At 36.1% G+C, this 13,077-nt stretch overlaps 1 protein-coding gene across 1 annotated transcript in view; it reads right to left on the bottom strand.

Moving 5' to 3' along the window:
* The window catches only part of necab3 (N-terminal EF-hand calcium binding protein 3), an 80,053-nt gene that overhangs the window by 56,497 nt on the left and 10,479 nt on the right, over positions 1 to 13,077 (bottom strand). Inside the window, exon 2 of the mRNA XM_005168786.6 lies at positions 4,066 to 4,090. Coding sequence (XP_005168843.2) covers positions 4,066 to 4,090 — 25 coding nt within the window. The remainder of the gene's footprint in view (positions 1 to 4,065; positions 4,091 to 13,077) is intronic.

Below are 13,077 nucleotides of genomic sequence, written 5' to 3'. Positions count from 1 at the left end.
TGGAAATATTCCTCAGAGATTTTGCTCCATATTGACATGATAGCATCACACAGTTGCTGCAGATTTGTCGGCTGCACATCCATAATGCCAATCTCCCGTTCCACCACATCCCAAAGCTGCTCTATTGGATTGAGCTCTGGTGACTGTGGAGTCCATTTGAGTACAGTGAACTCATTGTCATGTTCAAGAAACCAGTCTGAGATGATTCATGCTTTATGACATGGTGTGTTATCCTGCTGGAAGTAGCCATCAGAAGATGGAGACACTGTGCTCATAAAGGGATGGACATGGTCAGCAGCAATACTCAGGTAGGCTGTGGCGCTGATGCTCATTTACTACTAATGTGCCCAAAGTGTGCCAAGAAAATCTCCCCCACACCATTACACCACCACCACCAGCCTGAACTGTTGATACAAGGCAGGATGGATCCATGCTTTCATGTTGCTGACGCCAAATTCTGACCCGACCATCCGAATGTGGCAGCAGAAATGGAGACTCATCAGAGCAGGCGACGTTTCTCCAATCTTCTATTGTCCAGTTTTGGTGAGTCTGTGTGAATTGTAGCCTCAGTTTCCTGTTCTTAGCTGACAGGAGCGGCACCCGGTGTGCTCTTCTGCTGCTGTAGCCCATCCGCCTCAAGGTTGGACTTGTTGTGTGTTCAGAGATGCTCTTCTGCAGACCTCGGTTGTAACGAGTGCTTATTTGAGTCACTGTTGCCTTCTATCAGCTGGAACCAGTCTGGCCATTCTCCTCTGACCTCTGGCATAAACAAGGCATTTGCGCCCACAAAACTGCCGCTCACTGGATATTTCCTCTTTTTCAGGCCATTCTCTGTAAACCCTAGAGATGGTTGTGCATCAGATCAGCAGTTTCTGAAATACTCAGACCAGCCCATCTGGCACCAACAACCATACCACATTCAAAGTCACTTAAATCCCCTTTCTTCCCCATTCTCAGTTTGAACTGCAGCAGATCGTCCTGACCATGTCTACTCGCCTAAATGCACTGAGTTGCTGCCATGTGATTGGCTGATTAGAAATTTGGGTCCCACTTTATATTAAGTGGCCTTAACTAATATGTACTTAAACAGGAATTAATAGTTTGTTGCAATGTATTTATTGTGTAAATACATGTATTTACTGTGTACTTATGCTTGATTAAATACAAGTATGTAATTACATCTGTAGTTAAATTTTGTAATTACATTGGTAAATACACTATTGACCATCCCTTACACTTTAACCCACCCTTAAACCTACCCACACCACCAAACCTGTTCATAACCCAACCCCTATCCCAACTCAAAAGCACCACAAGTGTTCTCAAATACATCATAAACACAGTAAGTACATTGTATTTATTTTTTTGATGCAAGTACAAAGTAGTTAAAGACACTTAATATAAAGTGGGACCGAAATTTGCACTGATGAGCAGTTGGACAGGTGTACCTAATAAAGTGGCCGTTAAGTGTATAAATACGTGCATAGACATAAAGATGCTATAAAAGTTTTTCCAATACTCAACAGTTTTGAAATTATGGATTTCTGGCTGGTTGCTAGGTGCTCGAGTCTCTCCTTTAATATGATTGTGTGAGATTTCTTCATCCAGAAGGTGTAAATAGCGCATCTGATCGCTACCCTGCATACAACACACTTAATATTAGAGGCTTATTGTTGATTATGAGCAATATTGATGCAGCCTTCTAGCAAAGCGCACTAATTACAGCCTTCACAGCACACATTTCTGTGTCTGCCGCTCTTGTATTCTCCCACTCCACTTCTGCTTCTGTATTTCTCTCTGTCCTTGGCCATGATGAGAGCATGATTGAAGTGGCAAGAAGGTAATTGGCATTCAGGAACAATGATAATGACCTCTGAAAGGACTGCGCTGCCCCGCTGACAGCCACTCATTTCTGATTTGTTTGGACGGCACATCTTTCTGTTCATTTGGCCCTGGCTGGCGCTCCACACGCATTACAGTTCTTTGAAGAATAAACAGGCATTTGGTGACAGGCTGGTCACTGCAGATTAACCAGAGACTCAGCATTCAGACGCTGGCAGATATTATGCATAGTGAATACAAATGCAAAGCTTTGTTTTGTTTTATTTGCAACCGGCTATTAGCACTAGCAAAAACTGCACTGAGAAAATGGCTGTTCCTCAATATGCGTTCTTATTTATGAAGTTAAAATCAAGTGTTTTAGACTTGAGCATCAGTATGTTCATTTTTAGGATATCTAAAATGACAAAATCAAGACTCATTAAGAAGATATAAACCTGATATAAACAGTTTGTCCCTTCCGCCTGAGTTTCTTTTTTGTTAAACACAAATTGCAATATTTTAAAAAAAGCTGAAAGCCTGTAACCATTGACTTTCATGGTAGAAAAAACAAATACTGTGAAAGTCAATGGTTACAGGTTTTCAGCATTCTTCAAAATATCTTCTTTTGTGTTTAACACAAGAAACTCCTAAAGGTTTGAATCAAGTAAAACATGAGTAAATGATGACAGACTTAAAAAACTATAGACTTCCATAGTAGAAAAAAATATTATGAAAGTCAATGGTTACAGGTTTTCAGCATTCTCCAAAATATCTTCTGTTGTGTCCGACACAATAAAGAAATTCCTAAAGGTTTGACACAATAAAGGATAAGCAAATGATGACAGAATTTATAAAACTATTAACTTTTTTAGAAGAAAAAAACAAGTACCATGAAAGTTAATGGTTACAGATTTTCAGCATTCTTCAAAATATCTTCTTTTGTGTCCAACACATAAAAGAAACTCATAAAGGTTTGGAACAAGTAAAAGATGAGTACAAGATAATATAATTTATAAAATCTGAAAACATAAAACTATTGACTTCCAAAACAAAAACTGTGGAAGTAAATGGTTACAGGTTTTCAGTATTCTTCAAAGTATCTTATTTTGCATTCAACACATAAAAGAAACTCATTAAGGTTTGGAACAAGTAAAGGATGAGTAAATGATGACAGAATTTATAAAAGCTGAACACATGAAACTACTGACTTCCAAAACAAATACTACGAAAGTTAATGGTTACAGATTTTCAGTATTTTTAAAAATATCTTCTTTTTGTGCTTAACGCAAGAAAGAAACTCCTAAAGGTTTGTATTAAATAAAAGATGAGTACATGATAATAGAATTTATAAAAACTGAAAACATAAAACTATTGAGTACCAAAATAAATACTATGAAAGTAAATGGTTACAGGCTTTCAGCATTCTTAAAAATATCTTATTTTGTGCTTAACACAAGAAAAAAAAATAAAGGTTTGACTCAAATAAAGAATGAGTAAATAATGACAGAATTTATAAAAGCTGAAAACATAAAACTATTGACTACCAAAACAAATACAATGGAAGTCAATGGTTACAGGTTTTCAGCATTCTTCGAAATATCTTCTTTTGTGTCCAACACAAGAGAGAAACTTCTAAAGGTTTGAATCAAGTAAAGGATGAGTAAATGATGACAGAATTTATAAAAGCTGGAACATGAAACTACTGACTCCCAAAACAAATACTATGGAAGTCAATGGTTACAGGTTTTCAGCATTCTTCAAAATATCTTCTTTTGTGTCCAGCACATAAGAGAAATTCAGAACAATTTAAAACAAGTAAAGGATGAGTAAATGATGACAGAATTTAAAAAACTATATCCATAGTAGAAGAAACAAATACTATGGATGTCAGTGGTTACAGGTTTTCAGCATTCTTCAAAACGTCTTCTTTTGCATTTAATACAAAAATGAAACTCCTAAAGGTTTAAAACATTTGAAGGGTATATAAATGATGGCCGGGTGAACTTTCCCTTTAAAGCACAATCTCAGAGCAATAACAGCTTCTGTATATAGTTTTATCACACCTAGCGAGATTGCATGCAACCAATTATTTCCACAAACTCAACACATTTACAGCAGCTAAGCACAACTGCACAAACAAATGCTTTTCATTTCACTATTTTGAATTTAAAATAAGAACAAAATGCTGTGCAAAAGTGACAAGAAAAACACGTTAAATGTGGAGCAGCAAAAGGTCATGCTCACCGTTTTTGTCAGCTCTGCGGAAAATCTGTGAAGAGAGATGGAAAAAAAGCAGTCAATGGCAAGTTTATGAGCGTGAGCAGCATTCAGAAGCGTTGAGGATTGATGAAATGTTCAGCCGTGATCAATACTGAACATCATTTGGCCTTTAATGAACTTTACATATTCACAGATGTTACTGAGGTGCCTTTATTAAGCCTGTTAAATTAACAAACAAGTCATCCGATATTGAAAACCATTCACAACATACACTCTGTCTGCAGATGACTAAAACACACTCCTTATATTGATTTATTCAAATGTGCAATGCTAATTCTGACTTTGAGGCAGTGTCAGTGGCAGAATAATGGACTTTTATCAGAGAAAAATAACTGATTAACAGATTTCCTTTACTATCTGCTCCTTTACTAACTCATAAAATAGAGTTACCAAAAAATAGTGTTTTTTGTTATGCTGCATTTGCTTCATAAAACACAATAAAAGAAACTCCTAAGGAGTTTGAAACAAGTAAAGGATGAGTAAATGATGACAGAATTTATAAGAGCTGAAAATATAAAACTTACGACTTCCAAAACCAACACTACGAAAATCGATACATACAATGGAAGTCAGTGGTTACAGGTTTTCAGCATTCTTCAAAATATCTTCTTTTGCATTTTACACAAGAAAGAATCTCAAAAAGGTTTGAAACAAGTAAAGGATGAGTAAATGATGACAGAATTTATAAAACTATTGACTTCCATTGTAGAAAAAATACTATGAAAGTCAATGGTTACAGGTTTTTAGCATTTTTCAAAATATCTTCTTTTGTGCTTAACACATAAAAAGATCTCCTAAAGGTTTGAAGCAAGTAAAGGATGTGTAAATCATGACAGAATTTATAAAAGCTGAAAACAAAACAATTGACTCCCAAAACAAATACAATGGAAGTCAGTGGTTACAGGTTTTCAGCATTCTTCTTATTCTCTTTTTTTGTGTCCAACACAAGAAAGAAATTCCTAAAGGTTTGACACAATAATGGATGAGTAAATGATGACAGAACTTATTTATAAAACTATTAACTTTCTTAAAAGAAAAAACAAGTACTATGAAAGTTAATGGTTACAGGTTTTCAGCATTCTTCAAAATATCTTCTTTTGTGTTCAACACAAGAAAAAAACTCTAAAGCTTTAAAACAAGTAAAGGATGAGTAAATGATGACAGAATTTATAAAAGCTGAAAACATGAAACCATTGACTTTCAAAACAAATACTATGAAAGTCAATGGTTACAGGTTTTTAGCATTCTTCAAAATATCTTCTTTTGTGTCCAAACACAAGAAAGAAACTCCTTAAGGTTTGAATCAAGTAAAAAATGAGTAAATGATGACAGAATTTATAAAACTATTGACTTCCATAGTAGAAAAAAACAAATGCTATGAAAGTCAATGGTTACAGGTTTTTTTAGCATTCTTCAAAATATCTTCTTTTTCATTTAACACAAGAAAGAAACTCCTAAAGGTTTGAAACAAGTAAAGGATGAGTAAATGATGACAGAATTTATAAAAGCTGAAAACATGAAACTATTGACTATAGAATAATGGACTTTTATCAGAGAGAAAAAACTGACAGATTTTCTTTACTATCTGCTCCTTTACTAACTCATAAAATAGAGTTACCAAAAAATAGTGTTTTTGTTATTCTGCATTTGCATTTGTTCCATAAAAAAGGTTAAATACTTAAATTATCTACAAAAGTTGGCGGTTCATTCTGCTGTGGCGACCCCTGATTAATAAAGGGGCGAACATAGGCGCTGCGAGGGGGGGGGTTGTGGGGGCTTAAGCCCCTGATGTATTGTCAAAAGCCACTGATCGTTTGGAATATGTTGCACTTAAATAAAAATAGGTTGTAGAACATTTATTTTGTATTCCAAGTACTTAAAAATACCACATACATCACGCGCATTCCACTCAACGCAGCTGTCAGTATTTAAAGTCAGCTGTTCAGCAGTACCTGTTTCTACCGGCAGGTGGGAGTGGCACTGTTGTCGCATGGTGCTGAAAAAGTCCCGCCACTGCACTGTCATTCATTCATTATTTTGAGGAGCTGAAGCAGATGAGGTAATAATAATACAACTGTTTCCCCAACTTGTAACTACTGATGAAGCTTAATATTTGTTTTCACAGTATAAAATGTGTGTAGATTTGGTGAGATAAAAAACTGTAACCAATAAAACGTGCATCATATAATGTAAATACATGCGAATTAGTCAGAAAATTGTACTAGCTTTCTAGATATGATATAGATATCTAGACATGTTTATCTACATATCTGTTTCTGTATTGTTAAATCAGTGAGTTCATGCCTCTAGCATATTATTTTACAGCTATATTCTACTGTAACATGCTATGTCAGTAAGCATTAAAATATGAATGGACTTTCTTATGAAAATGCCTAAGATGGCTGGAAGAACACATGCTGCAGTCATGTAAATGATCAGTTGAAGCCTTTTATGTTTATCCAGATCTTATTTGTCTTCAACTACAGCAATAGCTGGATGCCTTCATCCATATTAAGGATTTCCTGGACTGTTCTACTACATATGTGGTAGGCGTATGTGGAATTTCTGCTCAGGTATGAATGAAATAGGCATTACATGCATTTAAAGTGCTACAATGCCCACATCAGACTATTTTGAGGAACACTGAAAAAATCTCCCTCTAAAGAAAATTGAAGTAAACAAATTTCTAGCATTTAGATCTTTATTTTTATTTTTGTATTGTTGTTTTTATACAATTGTTAGATCAAAAATAGTAGCATATTGAATATCAATATTATGCTGGTATTGAATTTAGATATTCCAGTATCTGGACAACACTACACCTTATCACTTTCGACCCTATAACGCCCATGGGGACTAAGCAGAAAATGAATGAATTAATGTTGGGGGGGAATTAAAGCATTAAAGCAACTCAAACAATAAATAATCATTATAAGATCAGTTTAGCTCATGCTTAATGTGGTGAGCAAAATCTCAAATCTCAAAATAATGTCAAAAGAAAAAACAAAAGGAAAAAGTTAATTTGCTTACCCCATTGGCAAATTATTTTGCTTATTTTAACCAAAAACTCACTTATTTTTGGCATTTTATGCCTTAAAACAGGCCTGACCTTTTTCTAGTTTAGAAAATGCTTCTTGGTTTATGAAGTTTGAAATATTTGGATTAGAAACAAGACCAAAAAACTAAGTAAGAAAGCATTTTTTGCAGAGCAGAAAAGTGATTTTTTTTTTATTTTCCTTCCGTGCAACTTTGCCATCGATCGATCTGTCATCAAAAAGCATAATCAGAAAACATAAATAAATAAACAAATAAATAAATAAATAATACCTAAATAAATAAATAATAAATAAATAAATAATACCTAAATAAATAAATAATTAAGCAAATAAATAAATAAATAAACAATTAAGCAAACAAACAAACAAACAAATAAATAATGCCTAAATAAATAAATAATTAAGCAAATAAATAAACAAACAAATAAATAAATAAACAAACAATAAAGCAAGCAAACAAACAAATAAACAAATAAATAAATAAATACCTAAATAAATAACTAATTAAGCAAATAAACAAATAAATAAATAAATACCTAAATAAATAAATAATTAAGCAAATAAACAAACAAACAAATAAATAAATAAATAAATACCAAATTAAGAAAATTAAATACTCAAGAACATGGCATCAGAATAACTGGATACAGATGGGAAAAAATTATAATAATGAAAATAAAAATAATGAATAAAAAAAACAAAACAAAGATAAATATAAATCCTAAAATGTTTAAACAAACAAATAAATAAACAAATTTTTGATATCAGTTTTTACAATTTATTTAGATCTTATTTGAATCTGTAGGTATAGGAATGTTTAGTCTTTTATAACATATTTTTCAGACCCCAAAAGCGTGATAGTTGAAAAGCATGGTTTTCTAGAAAAAAAAAAACATACGTCGGCAGAATTTATGCTTACATTTGAGAGTCTCAACCGAGTCTCAATCCTTCTAGCATGCAGAAGCCATAAGAACAGAGACATTTGAAGGATAATGAAAACCATAAATTCTGCCGGTACACACAAACTTTGGTTCATTATAATGCAGAAAATAATCCTGTTATTGACCTCAACGTCTCCTGAGTCTAGTTTTACATCCTCTGGCTTGACTATATCATGATATGGTGAAGGTTTGAGGGTGAGAAACTCTTCAGGACGGTTTGGCAGTGTGGATTTTGATGGTGTTGACAGTGCTATCATCCAGTGGCTAAACACGGCTCATTCACACCAGGACGGGGTCGCCACCCTGATAGACTTTTCTCTTTTGACTCCTGGTGTGCTTTTAACACCATCTGCCCTACACTTTCTTGCTTTCAGTCCAATCAACTGCTGTAGTGTCTATGTACAGTCCTTTATCTTCAACATGTTATCTGCAGGTTACTCTAGGATTATATTAGCGAACATGCAGACGGTTACAGTTCAATAAGTTCCTACCATCGCCGAATAGACCACCACGTTAACCATAGACTTCCTCAGCTAAAATATCAGCACACAAGTTTCAAGCTAATATGTTTAGCTTAGATTATTGTATTACAACCGTCCTATAGTATTATGAAAAGTCATAGCTTTAGTAGCCTATAAAATTTATTTTCTTTTCGGCTTAGTCCCTTTATTAATTTGGGGTCGCCACAGCGGAATGAACCGCCAACTATTCCAACATATGTTTTACACAACGAATGCGCTTCCATCTGCAACCCAGTACTGGGAAACTTTCATACACACTCATTCAACACACACATACACTACGGTCAATTTATTTATCAAATCCCCTATAGCGCATGAACCACCAACTTTCATTCATTCATTCATTTTCCTTCAGCTAAGTCCCTTTATTAATCAGGGGTTTCCACAGCGGAATGATCCCCCAACTTTTATTCATTCATTCATTCATTTTCCTTCAACTAAGTCCCTTTATTTATCAGGGGTTGCCACAGGGGAATGAACCACCAACTTTCAATCATTCATTTTCCTTCAGCTAAGTCGCTTTATTAATCAGGGGTTGTCACAGCGGAATTAACCACCAACTTTCATTCATTCATTTTCCTTCAGCTAAGTCCCTTTATTAATCAGGGGTTTCCACAGCGGAATGATCCCCCAACTTTCATTCATTCATTCAGTCATTCATTTTCCTTCAGCTAAGTTCCTTTACTAATCAGGGGTCGCCACAATGGAATGAACCACCAACTTTCATTCATTCATTTTCCTTCAGCTTAGTCACTTTATTAATCAGGGGTTGTCACAGCAGAATGAACCCCCAACTTTCATTAATTAATTAATTCATTCATTTTCCTTCAGCTAAGTCCCTTTATTAATCAGGGGTTGCCACAGTGGAATAAACCACCAACTTTTATTCATTCATTCATTCATTCATTCATTCATTCATTTTCCTTCAGCTTAGTCCCTTTATTAATCAGGGGTTGCCACAGTGGAATAAACCACCAACTTTTATTCATTCATTCATTTGTTCTATTTTGAAGTTTAAATTAATTTACATTGTTAATTTTCTCAAAAACCAAGATGCAAATTTAAGAGATCTGTCATGATTTAAGTATTCGACTACAAAACAGGACAAAATACAGAAGAAAAAAGTTGAATCAAATATTTGTACATGCTTTAACTTTATATTATCTGGTCTGATTTGAAATTAAAGATATTTTTAACACTTTAATTCTTTAAACAAACAAATGAACAATTCTTAAAACCACTTTATTTTACTCGTCTATTCATTCATTCATTCATTTTCTTCTCAGCTTAGTCCCTTTATTAATCTGGGGTCGCCAACGCGGAATGAACCCCCAACTTATCCAGCAAATGTTTTACGCAGCGGATGCCCTTCCAGCCACAACCCATCACTGGGAAATTCACATGTCTAATTCACATTAAATAATTATTTTAATAAACATCATGCATGTTGTTGACAGCAATGCACTTTAGTGGTTATCCATAACTCGTCCACTTCAGATTCGCTTCATTAAATTTGGATGATCCACACCATCATCTGCTATCCTGGTAAATCTGTGAGCACTTTTTTAAAGCCAGTCTTTATTTATGCAACTTTTATCCATGCAAATCCTTTCATCGTGAAGTATGAAGAGTTTTTTTGTTTTAGCTGTCCTACAAAATATTCCTCTAATCTGTCGTTCCTGTTGTTATTTCAGCCATTTCTCTGCTGTTTACTTCTTTAATGTAGTTTTTCTCGCTGTAAGCTCCACCATGAGAGCTAAATTTCTCCTCCGGGGTCTACATCTATAGTTTGACAGGCGGCCAATTTATTATATCTCATAAAATACAGCTGTAAGTGTTCAGATTTTACAGCTTAGCAAAGCAAAAGGGGACCTGGAGACTTACTAGAAAAGCGAATTGTGAATGCATTATTTATTTTTTGGTGACACTGTGGCACAGTTGGCAGTTCATTCCACTGTGGTGACTAAGTTGAAAAGAAAATGAATGAATGAAAATACACACATTACGTTAAACCTGAATGCACACAGACTCGTGGAGATGTGTGTGCCTCAAAGTTTCACAATCTTTTAAATCTATCCGCAATCTCGTTATAAATGCGAATTTTAAAACTGCTAACTGCTAAATGAAAACGTCACCCAGACAAGTGGCATCACTAAAATCGATAGCTGAATTCAAACACTGCATGCATTTGGCAGAAAGCCACATGCACTGAAACCAACGCTGACTAATCCCTTTAAAGCAGATTAATCTGAAGCAAAACGACACCAGGAAAGAGCTTAAAAGGTGAAACACGCACTCAGTTGATGAAGAGCAGGCTGCATGTCTGTTGATTCTTCAGCTTCACGTGAACACAATACAGTCTGCATAAGCCAGATGTGCAATAGTGCATTGCCAAAAGATAAGTGTAGGATAATGCATCATTAACAATGTCCTTTAAAGGTCATTCGAGCTTCCTGCGGAGGGATCGTTTCCAATGGCTTTCTGGCAGGTGTTGAGTCAGTGGGGACACACGGGTCCTACTGACTCCGTTCACTAGAAAGGGAACAAACCATTCGCATAGGGTTGAAAAAAATCTGACATTGCAATATTTTTTTTTGGTCTGCGATATACAGTCAAAATTATTTTTCTTTTTCAAATATTTCCCAAATGATGTTTAACAGAGCAAGGGTTTTTTTCATATTATTTCCTATCATATTTTTTCTTCTGGAGAAAGTCTTACTTAAATTAAAACTATTATGATTAGAAATGAGCGACGCGGTGGCGCAGTAGGTAGTGTTGTCGACTCACAGCAAGAAAGTCGCTGGTTCGAACCTCGGCTTGGCTCAGTTGGCGTTTCTGTGTGGAGTTTGCATGTTCTCCCTGCGTTCGCATGGGTTTTCTCCGGGTGCTCCGGTTTCCCCCACAGTCCAAAGACATGCGGTACAGGTGAACTGGGTAGGCTAAATTGTCTGTAGTGTATGAGTGTGTGTGTGAATGAGTGTGTGGATGTTCCCAGAGGCGACGCAGTGGCGCAGTGGGTAGCACGTTCGCCTCACAGCAAGAAGGTCTGGGTCGCTGGTTCGATCCTCGGCTCAGTTGGCGTTTCTGTGTGGAGTTTGCATGTTCTCCCTGCGTTCTTGTGGGTTTCCTCCGGGTGCTCCGGTTTCCCCCACAGTCCAAAGACATGTGCAAAGACAGGTACAGGTGAATTGGGTAGGCTAAACTGTCCGTAGTGTATGAGTGTGTGTATGTGTGTGTGTATATATGTTTCCCAGAGATGGGTTGTGGCTGGAAGGGCATCCGCTGTGTAAAAACATGCTTGATGAGTTGGCGGTTCATTCCGCTGTGGCGACCCCGGATTGATAAAGGGACTAAGCCGACAAGAAAATTAATGAATGAATGTTTCCCAGAGATGGGTTGCGGCTGAAAGGGCATCCCCTGCGTAAAAACGTGCTGGATGAGTTGGCGGTTCATTCCGCTGTGGCGACCCCGGATTGATAAAGGGACTAAGCCGACAAGAAATGAATGAATGATTAAAAATGTGTTGAACAAATCTTCTTTTCATTAAACACAAATTGGGGAATAATATAGGGGGAAAAATAAACTACGGGCTATTTTAGCCTTGTGAAGTTGAGTAAAACAAACTCGTTCAAAATTAACGTAACAGAGCCTCATAAGTTTAAACAATTTGTCGAGTTTGAAGATCTGAGTTTTAAGATCAGTTTTCATCCTTGTAGATGCTCTGTTGAACTGTTTTCAGTTTTTCCACTTGCAAAGTCCGCCATGTAAATAGCAAATGCGACATGGCGCAACACAACTGGCTCTTAAAGGGAATGGGAGATGAGACTCTGATTAGTTTATTCTCAAAACACACCCATAACTCATTTAGAGAATAAGCTCAACCCTGTTAGACCATGCGCCATGGCAAAAAGCTGATTTTTCCAAACTTAAATTAGCAAAAGTGGATTCTGACACGCCCTGAATGCGTTTGCGCCCTGCGCTTTGGACTTTCCGCATGGATCGTCAAAATAGAGCCCTAAGACTTGCATTTCTCAGTGAAACAGACTGCGAGTCTCAAGTGTTAAAACGTGCTTTCCTGCAATGCAGCGGACAGAGGTTGTGTTTGTGGGAGGTATTTATTCGCTCCCAGAGGCGATAATTGCTAATCATCTTTCCCGAGTCCGTATCTTAGAAAATGTCTAAAGCCATCTGACATGAGAAGAGCAAACAGCTACTTATAATTCCCTCGACCCGCGTTTGAAGCTCTTGTGTGCCGATTCTGAACCGTGGGCTCTGAAGTAGAAAGAGATTTGGATTAACTAAGATGCTGTCAGGCCTATTTATAAAGCGTGACTCAACTGATATTGTGCTTATTTGAGTCAGGCTGCACAATCGTTTCATCATTGACGTCGTATTTTGTGTGACCCTTTTCACATTTGTGTGTTTCTCAGCAGTGAAATCATCATAGAGCTTAAGTCA

Source organism: Danio rerio, chromosome 6 (genome assembly GCF_049306965.1).
Source record: "Danio rerio strain Tuebingen ecotype United States chromosome 6, GRCz12tu, whole genome shotgun sequence".
In the NCBI taxonomy this organism is placed as follows: Eukaryota; Metazoa; Chordata; class Actinopteri; order Cypriniformes; family Danionidae; genus Danio; species Danio rerio.
This window is presented reverse-complemented; position numbering and strand designations above follow the sequence as displayed.